The 16145-nt window shown below is 33.4% G+C and overlaps 1 protein-coding gene across 4 annotated transcripts in view; it reads left to right on the top strand.

The window, feature by feature from the left end:
- The first annotated feature begins 449 nt into the window (after window positions 1-449).
- LOC143254640 (bile acid-sensitive ion channel-like) overlaps window positions 450-16145 on the top strand; it is a 40823-nt gene continuing 25127 nt past the window's right edge. For 2 of the 4 annotated variants that reach the window (XM_076509784.1, XM_076509785.1), the window contains exons 1-3: window positions 450-740; window positions 4096-4147; window positions 13366-13499. In XM_076509784.1, coding sequence (XP_076365899.1) covers window positions 541-740; window positions 4096-4147; window positions 13366-13499 — 386 coding nt within the window. In that variant the 5' untranslated portion in view covers window positions 450-540. The remainder of the gene's footprint in view (window positions 741-4095; window positions 4148-13365; window positions 13500-16145) is intronic. The other 2 variants (XM_076509787.1, XM_076509786.1) reach the window with 2 other exon arrangements.

Below are 16145 nucleotides of genomic sequence, written 5' to 3'. Positions count from 1 at the left end.
TGGCATTATTTTCTTTTTAGGTAGATGAAATATAATTTTTCTTCGTTCATGTGTGTTTTCTTATAACAAAGCCACAGTGGGCTATCTGCTGAGCCCACCGAGGGGAATCGATCCCCTTATTTTAGGGTTGTAAATCCATAGACTTAATTTACCGCTGTACTAGCGGGAAGCATTCGTTGTTTGTTCATGACATATAGATATGTAAATATAAGCAGGTTGCTACAGTAAATCGTTTTTTTTGAAATTCATTTCTCTGAATGTTAGTTAACATATTTCTGTTTTCTATCATTATGTTAATACAGTGTTGTTATGTCTAATAACAGAATAACAAAATGTAAAATGTAGGTTGCACTTTTCAACGCAAACATAAAAGTCGCACAAAATTCATGAACTGAACGCGCATGCGTGAATCTTTAATAATTTCATGTGCCTGACTGTGATTAACACGACTTAATCGATTGTTAGAATAACTGATTAAATAGAATTCCTATCGGCGCTATAAAAGTTTTGGATTATTGGTTTCTTTATATTATACCAGCCATGATTTCGTTCAAAACATTGCCGGTAATATTTAATTACACTTTTCGGTTATCAGTTCTGGTAGGTTGTTTTGCTGGATTTATTTTTCAGGCTCTCGAGTTCGTTGAATTTTACTATGAATATCAAACAACTGTGGAGATCAAGATCGAACCTGTTGATGAGATACCCTTACCATCCGTTACATTCTGCTATAAGAGCAAGTAAGTACCGACATAATAATATAATAATGAGACATCGTATTAGAGTGACTGCTATAATTCTGACATGCTGAACGAAAGGGAGTCAAAATACATTGGTTAAACCGAGATGACATAGATGCATACTATAATTAAAAATAAACGCTCGACGTTTTTATTGTTTCACGAATTCGTCCCAGCTCCTTATATTGTAATTAATATTACGTTAATATATCACGACTTTCCGTAAACAAATTTCAGTATTCGTAATTTAAAGTGTAGACACAGTCAACAGTTCCTTGAAAGTGGTTTGGTTGTAGTTCAAATACACTGTGATTTTAGTGTGATGTTTGTGATCAAACATCATCACTATAGATTTACACTATGTGTTGAAAGTTATTGTTAGATGTTGATTTATTAAATTTCTTTATTTTAAGTATTACGTAATGAAAGTTTAACATCTGTGAAATTTCTCTACACGATGTTGTATCTGCTACACTGTATGACAAATTTAAAGTTGCATTTACTTTTAAGAAATAATGGTTTAGAAAAATAGCTTTGTACCCCAGTGCAAATTGTTTTGTGATATTCGTGTAGCATTGCTGTTATGCAACATATTTCCACTAAGACTTCTTCATTGTACAGGGTTAGGCCAATCCTAGATTAAGTTTGTTAACAGATAACGTTTATAGTACAGCATTACGTCAATTGTAGTTTTAGTTCGTTATAAAAAAACAAACAAAAAAAAACCTTTATTATACAACGTTAGGTCAATTGTAGTTTTAGTTCGTTATAAAAAAACAAACAAACTTTATTATACAACGTTAGGTCAATTGTAGTTTTAGTTTGTTAACACATAACCCTTATTGTACAGGGTTAGGCCAGTAGTAGTTTTAATTTACCAGATTACAGCTTTCTTGTTTATAGTTACCTCCTCGCACAATAACTTGACAATCAGGGGTGTTGTAACACATACTGCATTAACAATTAAAGAATAGACTGCTTGAAATCGTAATTCAGTCGTATATTAGACGAGCTATCTTTCAAGTAAGTTTATTAAATTAGATTACAAACAAAAGGTCCCCCAAAACATTCATACTTCTCAAATACAGCCTCAAAACAATGAAAAGCATTGTTTGTCCCTCCTACCCTTTATAACTGAAACTATTACAAATACTCGGTAAATCTTAGTAACGGTATTTGGAATGGTAAAATGATTAAAGGTGAATTTTCAACAAATTTAATAATTGCCTTAGAAACTGTACTTTGGTTAGGTATAATTCCTGTGTGGTTGCCATATTTTTAAACACTTTAGTTTTTGAGTAAAATATAAAACAAAATATGCGGGTCCTCGAACGCAAGTTCCTCTAGGTCGTTTCGGCTGTTTCCGTGACGTTTTACAACTATGACGTAATAGTTGCCAAACGCTCTTCGTTGCGCGCCGACCATTTTGTTCCTTTCAGTGCTGGTGTTTTATGTAAATCTATCGGTGCTTTTTTCGGATTACATACTTTGTGAGAGTATGTTTTTCTTGATATTGCTACTTTCTGTTTGTTTTATGATAACATGGTTAACTGCGTTGCTTATGGTTGTAAAAGCGGTTTGGCATCGGACAAAAGCTTCTTTTCGTTTCCGTGCAAGGAGAAGGAACCGGCAAGGTGGCAACAGTGGGTGTGGATGGTTAATAGGAAGAACTGGACTCCTTTACACCATGCAAAGCTTTGTCAAAATCACTTTGAACGCTCATGTTTTGTGTTGGATCCCACTGTTTTGGATTCCGTGGGTTTCAAGCCAGGCAGGTTGAGACTGAAAAAACCATCAGCAGTAGACAGGATCGTCCCCACCATCTGGGGACTGATCTCAGCCTGCAGCGTACAAGTTCCACCCCTCTGAAACCATCCATTGCCATCACGAAAAGAACAAATTTAAAGCTATGTGTGCAGTATAAAGCGATAAATAATAACTAGTATAATATAATAATTTAAAAAGTACAAGCTTTTGAAAAATGTAACTAGACATACACATTTCACATTCATGAACTTGTTTTGCATTTGTGGCACCTGAAAGTCAGTGAAACCTTGATTTCCTAATCGAGACAGTGGACAAATCTAACTTAAATAGAATATATTTCAAGTTTAAAAGCTGGTAGATCATTCTGTAGATGTTTTTGTATTATTTTTAAATATGGAAAAGTTTGAAGAATTTCATTTTTCAAATTTAACATTTCAAGATAAATTAACTATTCAGACTGCTACAACTAGTTTGATTTTTTAGACAGAATTATGACGTTAATTGAAATTCATTTTGTTACGAATCATAAATACCCGGTACAATGATTGTGGAAGGGCCGAGTATTAGCATTAGTTACCATAGTCGGCAAAGTATAAACAAATAAAACCCAGTCTGTTATACCAATAATTTATAAACACCAGACAGGTTTCGAGATGCTTAAAATTGCACGTGAAATAATACAGACCATATTTATTGTCATGACTTAGGCTTACCATTCTTCCATTGGAGGTATGACCGACTCGCAACCGGCCTGGGCGCTATCAGTATCACTCACAGTTCCACTACTCTCGCTGGTGAAACTGTCCTCATCATTAGAACTTGTCAGATCTGTGTCAAAAGTAACTGTTCTAGGTTCGTTCAGAATAGGTTCGAATTGATATGGCGCTACTCGACACTGTTCAGAACACAAAGTCAAAACAGATTCTGCCTCTGTTTCTCCATATGCACAGGCCATGTTTATTTACATTCAACGCGCTGGCGTTGGAGGTTTGTTTGGCAACTATTACGTCACAGTACTTTTCCTAGCGGCAAACGTAAAAACGTTCGGATTGCCGCTCGGAAAGGGCTCTTTCTGCACCAAGTTCTATGTTTCATTTATTAACACATATTTTTTACAAAAAATGTGAACCTGCAAAATTATTCAGTATGAGTAGTTCTTTTGATTGCAAAGTTTTATTTTTTTCTGTAAAATCTACCTTTAACGTTTGGTAGACTATATAAGGAAACGTTAGAACTCAGGATGGGGTAAGAGTCAGCAGAACGGAATACATAGGATTTTGATAAACTTGTTTATAGGAATGTTATTATCAAGAACTTAGTACATAAAAATACTTTATTCATTACAAAGTTAAATGAAATTTGCATATTTTTTAAATAAAGTTTTTCGAAAAATCCTTATTTCTAAACATTTCTAGCAAACTAATTAACACAAAAAGAATAAAGAGATTTGTGATTTAAAGAATTAACTATATAATTAATTTCAAAATTTTCCTTAGATCACGAGGATAAAATTTAGCATTTACGTTATATATCACATTAATCAGGATTTATCTTTATTCGTATACGACCTTTTATTATTTATTTCCAGAATGAATTTTTCGCACTGGTGTATAATTAGACCCGATGACTGCCTTACAAATGTAAGTTTCTTCACAATTAAAATCATATTAGATTATATGAAAATAAATTTTACTATATTCTTTCTAATAAATACAGGACATTTCTGTATGTGACCACCATAACACCAAGAGCAAAGAACGTAGCAACCTGAAATTTTACCCACATTTAAGTGGACCCTGAGGGTGTACATCTGGCTATTATTACGTATCCACGTACTATTTAGAATTTAAATAAATGTTGTTGATATGTATCCAGTTTATGACACTTGCCAACAAGATTGTTTTACACAGTGTTTTCTTACCACAAATATATTTTAATATACAAACAATAAGACAATTTATGGTAATGGTTAATACAAATAATAATCTACGTACAAAATTTTTACAAACAATTTATGGTAATGGTTATTACAAATAATAATCTACGTACAAAAGTTTTACAAACTTACACTTCTTATACTCGAGAATCCTCAACAATTTTAGGGGTAGGCTGGAATTTCGCAATACAGATTTAACATTGTTAGTTGTGAACGTTTGTAATTATAAATTTAACTTAAAAAAACATCGATTTTAAAATATATGTATATATTAGTAAATCTTTCACAATTTACTGTACTTTCTTTACGGCTTTTTTATCTTTCTGGAAAATAAGTGTTTAAATTTTTTTACTCTTTTTCTGTGTTACAATAGGTTCGGAATTCACACACTGACACAGTCATCTAGAGCATATTATTTTCAAACTATGCTCCGCGGAGCCCTTGGGTTCCGCCATAGTTATCTGGGGCTACGCGAGGAAATTTTAGAAAGTTAATATTTTTCCTAGAACTATAAAATTGAATCAGAATACGTTGTACAAACAAGTAAAAAAGTAACATTGGACCTTTTAATATTTTATTCTCCCTAACGCCAGACGATTTTATTTAGCTTAAGGAAAGTTCTTACGGTTAAAGTGTTAATACAATCTCAATTAACTTCGACAGTGGCACCATTGGTTGCTGGAAGCTATGACACCATATCACGATCGCATGCGTTATTGGAGATGCAAAATAGCTAAGTAATTTTCGTATGAAACACAGGTCAATCCTGGGTAGTGATGCCAACTGTCTTTTAAAAGCCAGATCTGGATTAGTAGCTAAATCTCGAACAAAATGAAAAATGACGTCATAGCTAAAACTTGTCCAAATTTGAAACCATGTGATGCAGTTAGAAACAGTATCAATTGTTTCAATTTGAAAGTATATTTATATGAAGTATAATTATATGTATGACAATTGTGATTGATAATTGTTAGGTTAAGTTAGATTCGTGGTAGTTTAATTAGACAAACTTAGGACCAATGTCATATACCAATGATGACGTAATGTTTCATTTTCTGTCTCAGAACGGCTGGTATGGGTATTAACACTTCTATTGACATAGGTTATCAATTAGTATAGGTATAAAGGAACACCTTTATACTACATATCCGATTTGTGTAAAACCAGTGGGGAGTACTTCCCTCCTCATTTAAAAAAATTACTGTGGATTCAAAACACCTTTGTTGACTCTGCAAGTATCAACGGTTTGCCTTTGAAAGAGAAAGAAAACCTTTATAGAAATTTCAACTGATTACACCCTGAAAACAAAATTTCAGCATGAAGAAATTACACAGTTTTGGATTCAAATTTCCATGGAATACCGTGAAATAAGAAACGGAGCTTTGAAAGTTTTTATGCGTTTTCAAACAACATATCATTGTGAGCAAATATTTTCATTGTATACAGCTACAAAGACCAAATGTAGAAAGAGGCTAAATACTGAAGATGACTTGCGCTTACAGGTAATAACCATAACTCCAAGTATTGAACTACTTCGTGAACAAAAGCAAGCCCAACCGAGCCACTAATAAAGAAATAAGTATACTCTACTTTATAGATATAAATTTTGCAAGAAAAACTTTTGAACAAGTAAGCAGAAGTAACATTTTTTCTTTAAATATTGATATTTTTTAATAAATTTATATTCTAAAAGCTAGAAATAAACTTTATCTGGTGCTAGTGACCGATTGTTTCTATTTTTAGTGTATTTTTTATTAAGGCTCCAGAATATTATTTCTTTCTGTAAAGCTCTGCAGGTCTAAAACATTTGGTAACCTCTGACCTAGGGTATATTAATTAGTTGTAGTACTCAGACTGAGACATTTGGATCTGATATCAGTGATATGACAGCTCAATTATTTATGTCATCTTGACTAAAGTACATTTATGAATTGTTATTTTCATGCGAACAGTACTGGCTACTAGGTATTGTAATTCTCTCATTCACTGTAAATAACCCTCTAGTGGAGGGCTAGCATGGCCAGGTAGGTTAAGGCGTTGGACTCGTAATCTGAGGGTCGTGGGTTCGAATTCCCGTCGCACCAAACGTGCTCGCCCTTTTAGCCGTGGGGGCGTTATAATGTGACGGTCAATCCCACTATTCGTTGGTAAAGGAGTAGCCTAAGAGTTGACTAAATTAGGGACGGCTAGCGCAGATATTCCTCGTTTAGCTTTGAGCGAAATTCAAAATAAATAAACACTGGCAAAGCCCTCCAGTGGAAGAGCAGTATAGCTGCCGAATTACACCCTTGTGCAAATTAATTGAAACAAGACGGAAAATTACGATTTTTTCAGTTTTTTGCGTTTTATTTCTGAGAATCCAAAATTTCTCTCAAAATAATACATGATATGATCGCCTTTATTTTTCAGAAGATCATTAATCTGCTTTGGCATCGAGTCCACGAGTTAACTGCAATCTTTACTAATTTTTGGATCGCGGTACCACACCTTAATTATGGCCTCAATTAACTTATCTTTCGTAACAGTCTTTTCCTCGAAGTCTTTCTTTACAAATCGCCCATAGATTTTCAATAGGATTTAAGTCTGGATAGTTTCCAGGACAGTCCAGCACCTTTACTCGCGTTGTAGTCATAAAATTCTTCACAAGTTTCGATGTATGGCACGGAGTCAGATCTTGCTGAAAAATCCCAGATCCATCTGGAAATCTTTTTCAATTCAACGACTCTTCTCTGCAAAACTTCGATGTACTGTGGTTCTCGCATCATACTTTCTACGATATGTAAGCCTCCGACGCCATAGTAGCTGAAAAAGCCCCAAAACTTCTTCTTCAAGGGATGTTTTACGAACTAATTGATGTAAGATTCTCGAAGTTTCTCACCTGGATATCTGCGAACATGCAGACTTCTTTGACCCTGTACAAAGAAATGAGTCTTGTCACTGAATAACACCTTCTTCTATTATTCTTGCGTCCAGTTCTTGTATCTCAGACCCTATTTTTACCGTTTTTTCTTCATTGAGTTGGTAAGAAGTTGTGTTTTGACTGGTCTCCTTGCCCTTCTAACTAAATTTCGAATAACGTAATATTCCCCAAAATTTCTTCATATATCCCAAAATAGATCGACCGTACTGCAAAACACAGCTAATGACGCCGTCTGAGTGAAAAAATGACTATTAAAAGAAATCAGCGGGTCCAGCGAGCCTACACCAGCCGCCATGCTGAAAATATTGTAAAATGACCATTTGTTTCAATTAATTTGCACAAGGTGTACAATACTAGGAACTAAGTTTTGATATGAAAAGTGGTCATAACACAGATAGCCCGTTATGTTACTTTGTGCTTAAGTTCAAACAACAACATTAATACGTGCTAATGAAGAGTAGGCACGAAATGATAGATAATTTATACATAGTGATAGAGAAGGTACATGTAGCGATACGTAGAAAACATGAGGATATCCTAACATAGAAGAAGTACCGATACAGGACAGATCTGTACTGATACGAATAAGTAATGATGCAGAATAGGCTCACTAATAAGTTAGTACCAATTAGACAAGTACTGGATATTATAATATAGAAAAAGCATGTGCCAATAGAGTGGAGACATACTGATATATTAATATAAAAGGTACGTATGCTAATGTGAAATGTTCTAATATAGAGAAGGTGAAATAGGTGAAATAGGCTTTTATGTACTCTTACAAAATATATCTATATTAATACAACATGAAAAAGCATTGATACAAAAAAAAAACAAGCTGATATACAGAAGAAGCACGTACTGGCGTATCGATACAGAAGAAACATACTCCGATTGTTTGTTTTTTTTATTTTGCGCAAAGCTATATGAGGGCTATTTGCGTCAGCTGTCCCTAATTTAGCAGTGCAAGACTAGAGGGAAAGCTATTAGTCGTCACCACCCACTGTCAATAGTGAATAGTGGGAATGACCGTACATTATAATGCCCCAACGGTTGAAAGGGCGAACATGTTTGAGACACGGTTTCGAACCCGCCACCTGCAGTTTGCGAATCGAGTGCTCCTACCACCTGGCCATGGACAAATTCTGATACAGAAAAGAAATGCCCCAATATACAGAAGACGCAATGATACGCAGGTAGTAAGTACTAAAACAAAGGACACATACTAACATAGAATAAACATGTACTAATACATAACCAAATACTCTGCAATTTATAATAAAAAGTACAAATATAGAAAACCCAGCGAGAGTACCAGCCTTCACTCGGGTTATTAGGTTGATATGTTCTAGATGACTAGTTAGCATCCCACAGGTGGACATAATATTCAACTCGGAGCTTCTTTTGGATTACTCTAATGAATCGTAGTCTTTCTGTTTCAGTTTTGCCATATATTATCATTTTAGTGACGGGGGGGGAGTTGCTATGAAACCTTGTAAATGTAGTGTATCTTGGTATGGTTTTTAAAAGAAATAATAAATAAGTCTAAAGTAAAGGTATAGTGTGAGGTAATTTGACCTAAACCCAAGTACATAAAATGTATAATGAAAGTAAAAATATTGATCCAATTTTAAACATAAATTGTTTCTGAATTAAAGTATTTTCTGTTATATCAACAGTGTGTTTAATTTTTTTAAAAATACGTGTTTAATCAATGGAGGCTCTAAATTTAGAAATCAATAAATATTTTTCTAGTTTTCTTGTTAAAATATTTCATTGTTACACTTTCAGTACATAAACAACAATAATATTAGGTGATACTTTTGTTGCTGAGCAACATGACATAAAAGCCATTATTGGAATACGTTACCTACCAAAACATTGGTTTTTCTATATGTTAGAAGTTGTTAATCGAACTGACATTCTAATAGGTACATTATGATATGGTAGATACTTCCTATCTCACCATTTATAACAGGCTATACGTCTATAATAAGAGAGCGTGTCTGTCTGCGACTTCTATTTGTAATTATAAAAATTCCCTTTTTATGTGGTTTCTCGCTAGCTTCTCTCATAAAAAAAAAAAAAAAAAAAAACACACGCACGCATGCACGCACTTAGATAGGATAAGTAATGACACCCAGGTGCACACCGTCAGAACTCGCTTAGAATGGGTTTCGGATTTTTAAGTTCTTTCCTCTTGAAAATATGACATACACACACACACACACACACACACACACATATACACGCCCTAGCGAAAGTATCCGGTTGTAACTAGACCTCGAATCGGCGAAGAGATTACGGAGCTATGAGCTGAAAGTTTATACTTGAAAAACTCGGAGACATTCTACGAGCCGCTATGCCACGGCTAAAGAGCAAGAGATGTATGAAATATATCGCGAAATGAGACAGCACGTCTTTGTTTTACGTAGTGCACATCACACATGAAGTGAGGGAGGACAATCAATATCAGAACCTGGGGGTATCCGTAACTACCAATAATCCAAAGTACTCTTAGCTTATAACCATGAATGAATGTAAAATACTATATATATTAACTGACCTGGAAATCCCATTTTATAAAAGGAAACTTTTAGATAATTTCGTATTCACAATTACATCAGTATTTAGATAAGTGAACCTCTTTTAGCATAATAGAGAACCTTCAAATACTGACGGTTAACTAGATTTTATCAGAGCGGTGTTAAAGGCATCACACTGTATGTAGATCTTTCTCCAGTGATACGTGATTAGTCTGATGGCCATGATCATGTGCTTTGCTGGACACCATAATTTCCACTCTAAGAAGCTTCTTCGAATAATGGCTGAGAAAATCTTAGACTACATATTTTGATAAACATTCTACAAAGATTATACTGACTGGCCGTAGATTGTGACTATCGAAAGTACGTTCAATACAGACATGTGGTAGAAAGGAGATTCTGTGATTAGGTATTTTCACCATCTTTCAAATTTCCGTTAGTTCTAAGTGATATGTTTCCACAATCATAACATTATATGCGTACAATAATAATTCAATTTTTGCGTTGATTTGGAAATGTTTTACTGGCCAATATAAGCAAAGTATATCAACTCACACATCTACATATTGACAATACAAATGTTAAACAAGGAGGCGGAAAGTTCGACTGGAGTTTTCTTCTTTGAAGGTATGTATTTTGGCTATCTGTTAACAAAATCATTGCTTTATACCTTGCACTGCTTTGTCAAATATGTTTAAATAGCCCTAAACATAGCACTTGGCTTTCTCAGCTTGTATGTATTCAGAAAAAAAAAAAAAATTAGACTAGCACTGCCTAATATTTCTAAACGTACTTAGTATAGCTAAAATTTTTGGTTATACTGTTAGAACAAGACACCTTGTAAATTATTAACCGTGTAACATTGAAGAACTGAGGAGTTAGGTGGTTTTGGATTTGTTAGTTATAAATTTCGATTATTTTCTAACTGTACCTTACAGTGTGCTTGAAATACTGTCAATTTACTACAATTGATGCTGTAACAGGTATTTTAGACAGTACAGTATTAATAATAAAGATACGGTAACATTTGATTTTGGATTTTTTTGGATTGCATGCAAAAGAAAGTAAATAGAAAATTTTCCTAGATATTTAAGCCAAATTATAAATTATTAAATACAATTATAAACAACTACCTACTTTTTCCACAATAAACATAATTTATATTTTAGACTGATCTACAGTATCAATACATTTCCAACACCCTTTCGCTTATCATCTTCAAGAATACTCCATTATTTATATATTATGTTCAATATTGTGATATCTTAATTAATGTGGTTTTACAGGGTATTATGTCATTTACATATATTTTGCCACACCAATCCTTCATTCTTATTTAATATCGTATTAATTTTAATTATTTTCAGGGATTTATGAATATTTTCTTGAATTATCATTTTTCGATTTAGTGCGTAATAAAATTCTTTCCAACTGGATCCAGTGCTGAATAATGCTATAATGTTTAGCTAGTATTGAATTATCTATTTTAGTCGCGGCTCATAGAATGACTCTGAGATTTTTAGTTTTATAGGTATAAACTTTTATCTTATGGCTCTGTCATTTCATTATCCATTTAAGATCTAATACAGATTTAGATTCAGGAAGTCGAACCATGTATTGATATATTTGACCATGCCCAAGGTCTCATATGTTAATTTACTCTGACTCTACCTAAAATGACTTCAAGTGCTGCGGCTATTGAGGATTCTCTCTTGTTTATTTTTTAAATATTTGCCTTCTTTCACTTTCTATTTTACCCCCCGCTGGTACAGAGGTAAGTCTACGGATTTACAATGCTAAAATCAGGGATTCGATTCTCCTCGGTGGGCTTTGCAGATAGCCCGATGTGGCTTTGCTATAAAAAACGCACATACTTTATATTTTAAAATCTTTTTGTCTGATTTATGAAAATATTTCAATATTTACCATTTAATTTACAAGTACCTGTTTTCTTCCACTTTATTCCATTTGTTCTTAGTTTTATTTTATAATTGATTTATATTATTTAGATTTTTATACACAGGATAAAATTTTTCTAAAATGCTGTTTATTTTTACAAGATTTGTTTTGTTTTTGAATTTCGTGCAAAGCTACTCTAGGGCTATCTGCGCTAGCCGTCCCTAATTTAGCACTGTTTGACTAGAGGGAAGGCAGCTAGTCATCACCACCCACTGCCAACTCTTGGGCTAGTCTTTTACCAACGAATAGTGAGCTGAATAGCTGAAAAGGCGAGCATGTTTGGTGTGGCGGGGATGCGAACCCGCAACCCTCAGATTTCGCGTCGCACATCTTAACTCACCTGGCCATCCAGGCCTTTTTACAAGATAAATTACGTTTAGTATTTTTACCCGCTTTAATAAAATTACTGTTGTTACATTTCTATTTCGTAAATTTATTAATTTTCTGTCAGTGATATTTGGGTAAAAACCTTTATCAACTGTTACGCGTTTGAGCAGTACTATTTCATTATTTAATAGTTGTTTGGAACCCAGATTTATAGTTCTAAGTATTTTCCTTAGATTTTGTACCCCACGATTGTTGATGTGCTAATATGAACATGAAACTTTCTTAAATCTTTTTTTTACTACTAAATTTTGAACAAAGTATTTTTTTTTCTAAATCGTAAGAGAATTTAAGAGATAATTAGCAAGTTTTATGTATGCTCATTTTACATTTCGCCACATGTAATCTAAGTTTCTCATTCAAATAAGTAATGGGTGACAGTATTTGTTTTGTCTTGCTATTCCCTACACTTAAAATTTTCTAGGATGTTGAACTGTCCAACTTGTTTTAAAAGTTAGGTTTATGAGTTGTAAGAAAAATTAAGAAAAACAAAGTAGAACAATAAAAACTAATGCACGTCGTTGCAACTGTTCTCTTTCTGTGCTTAAATTTCCTATTAAATAAAATATGTTTGTTATATCTTTTTCGCAAACGCACGTATACATCCTTTTACGATATTGTCTACAAGCTCAAGTGCATACTTTGATCAATGTGGAAAGCAGTGTTTAAGAAAATAAAGAACAGAGGAATATAATTAAAGTATAAATTTAAGTTTGTTATTTCACTAAAGAAGTTGTTATTTTTAACTGCGTTTATTTATTTAGAGAAAACCGTAATTTACGTACACGTGAAAAATAAAATTAATTGAAAACAATATACTTTTTACCTGTTCTGTTTTTGATAAACTTCTAAGTAATTGTTGGTGCTAACTGTATTATACTGAGTCATTCAAATAAATCTGATATAATTGCATTAAACCAACAAAATGCTTCTTTTACTACTTAGTAAAGTTTCATTACTGATATCTTCGGAAAATGTTAGATAAAATATATTACCAATTAAATGTTGTAGTGTTATTTCTTTACTAATGTTTAGATATTGTAAACAAAACAACAATAGCTACTGAATGTTATAGAACAGAAAAATAACTTTTTTTACTTTTTATGTACTCAGTTGACTTATACCACTGATGTGATAAAATGGAATCACTATAAAAACTCGCTGACTGTAGCAGAGATGAAAGAGGCCGGAATACAACTTGACAAAGTTTTAGTTCTGTGCAATTTCGTGGGGTTCGATAATTGTGAGTAAGTGAAAGTATTCTCATAAAATATCGTGTGGGTTAAGATCTCGTTATTTTTTGAGAAACAAAGTAAAATGATGCATATATTACATAATATTATTGAAGAGTTATATATTATAGTAAAAGTACATATGTAATTTTACTAGTTTTTGAGAGGCGAATTACATATCTAGCTCCTTTCTTTGGTGAGAGTCCGACAGATCTGATGAAAATCTACGAGTAAAAGCGAACTCTTAGTCAATAATAGAATATTTGTTTTAAACTATTATAATGCATTTTAAGTTTCTTACCTTAAAAGTTTTGCAGGTTATTTTAAGAGACTGCACTTCTCCGTTTCTCTTCTCTTGAAAACGCGAAAAACACGCACAAAAATGAGCAAAATTTCTGTTATTATTTCATTAGCGTTTATTCTCCAAGAAAATTATTGTAAGTCAGAGGAAATGAATTGGAATTGAGGAGGTGTGAAAGCAAAATCGAGAAATGTGGCAGAAATGGCAAAGCTGTCGCGCCAATTCTTGTCCAAATAACACGTTTCACAGTAGAGATGTGATCAAGATTTCTACTGTCTGAAATTGATATATTTAATGCATTAATTTAATAAGAATATTGAATTTTACTTCTATGGAAAACTACAGTCTTCATCAAGAAGTAAGAAATATCTCAAGACTTTTTAAGTTACAAAATTCTTCTCTAATTTAGGCTTCAGCCATATTCTATCCCCAGCATAAACCAGAAGTAAAGTAGTGTGGATCAGAAAAAAGCATGAACTTAAAAATAACTACAATGTCTTTATTCTTCACATTGTAAGACATTACGGAACACACCTAAAAATTTTCAAAAAAATACATAACCTGGCAACATTGTTTGATTGGTTTTGAATTTTGCGCAAAGGTACCCGAGGACTATCTGTGCTAGCTGTCTCTAATTTAGCAGTGTAAGATTAGAGGGAAGGCAGCTAGTCATCATCACCCACCGCCAACTCTTGGGATACTCTTCTCCCAACGAAAAGTGGCATTGATCGTCACTTTATAACGCCCTCACGGCTGAAAAGGCGAGGATGTTTGGTGCAATGGGGATTAGAACCCGCGACCTTCAGATTACGTGTCGAATGCCTTAACTCACCTGGCCATGCCGGGTCCCTGGCAACATAAAATGAAAAGATCCCTGAAAAAGGAAGTTGTAATAGAAATTGATAGACATCCGAATGAGCTTACTGGAAAAAAAAGAGTGTAGAACAACAACAAAAAAATCTCAGGAGGGAGAAAAAAAGTCTACTAAGTACCTGACCCTCCCAGTTCGCCAAAACCTAAAACCCAATAGAAATAAATAAAAACACTGAAAACTTTACTTACAACTTTTTTACTTGTAGAATTTTGTAGTGTGAATTTTATTCAAATTCAATATCGGTTATTAGAATTTTCTTTTTAAAAATCTTAGTTATGTTCCAAGTATGATGGTTTGTTTTGAAATAGATTGTTTGAATAGCTGTGGTGATAATTACAAAGATTATTTTTGTAATATTTTAATATTAGTAAGTAGGTTTTCTTGCATTTAAAACCAAAATAAAAATCTAATTAATAATTAAAGAAGGAAATATATAAATCAGATTCTTTGTTGGCCTAGCATGGCCAAGCGTGTTAAGGCGTGCGACTTGTAATCTGAGGGTCGCGGATTCGCATCCCAGTCCCACTAAACTTGCTCGCCTTTTCAGCCGTGGGGGCGTTATAATGTGACGGTTAATCCCACTATTCGTTGGTAAAAGAGTAGCCCAAGAGTTGGCGGTGGATGGTGATGACTAGCTGCCTTCCATCTAGTCTTACACTGATAAATTAGGGACAGCTAGCACAACATAACCATACAAAACACCCAAATACTAAATAAAGAAACAAACACAAAATTAAAGAAGCCTTACTTATACGACAACTCAAGCCCAAGATAAACCAATACATAGGAACACCTTTATACCTATATTAATAAATATATTTAACATCTAAACACGCTCTCTACATTCCTACACTCAATTACACAACTGACTTAAAACATGTGGTCAGCTACCGTTCATTAACCCATTCTTTCTTTGTGAATTTCTACAATGACCTCAGAAGTTCGAAACATTGTTCACTCCTCTATTAGTGCTTTCTTTACCCATACCAGCCATTTTTAAATATGTAGGATTTACCCTCATATAATAACGCTCCCACAACGGAAAAGGGCGACCTACTCAACTTTGGTGGGAGGGGGATTCGAACCAACGACCTTCACATTAGGATTCAAGCGCCATAACTACCTGGCTATGTCGGACCTAAATAGAAGTAATCCAAAAACGGTGTAGTATAGACACTAAGGACTAAGTAAATACTTTGAAATAAGACATATTGTGGGGTGATATAAATTTTATGATCTGAAGGTTAAAAGTCACAATTTTTTAAATTACCAATAATGTTTAATTTTGAGATATTAATAATAATATCCATTAGATTTTGAAATTATCATTACAAGTAAAAAGATAAGTTAGAAATATTAGACCAATTACTCAGGAATGAACAGTTAATAAGTTGATTAAAACCTGAAATTTGTGCATTATGTGTTAAAGTTTGAGATGAGCTTGTAATTTCTTTGACAAGAATATGAATTTTATATCTTCAAACAA

This window comes from Tachypleus tridentatus, chromosome 6, assembly GCF_004210375.1.
Source record: "Tachypleus tridentatus isolate NWPU-2018 chromosome 6, ASM421037v1, whole genome shotgun sequence".
In the NCBI taxonomy this organism is placed as follows: Eukaryota; Metazoa; Arthropoda; class Merostomata; order Xiphosura; family Limulidae; genus Tachypleus; species Tachypleus tridentatus.
The sequence above is the reverse complement of the archived record's forward strand: the minus strand, read 5'-3'. Positions and strand labels throughout refer to the sequence as shown.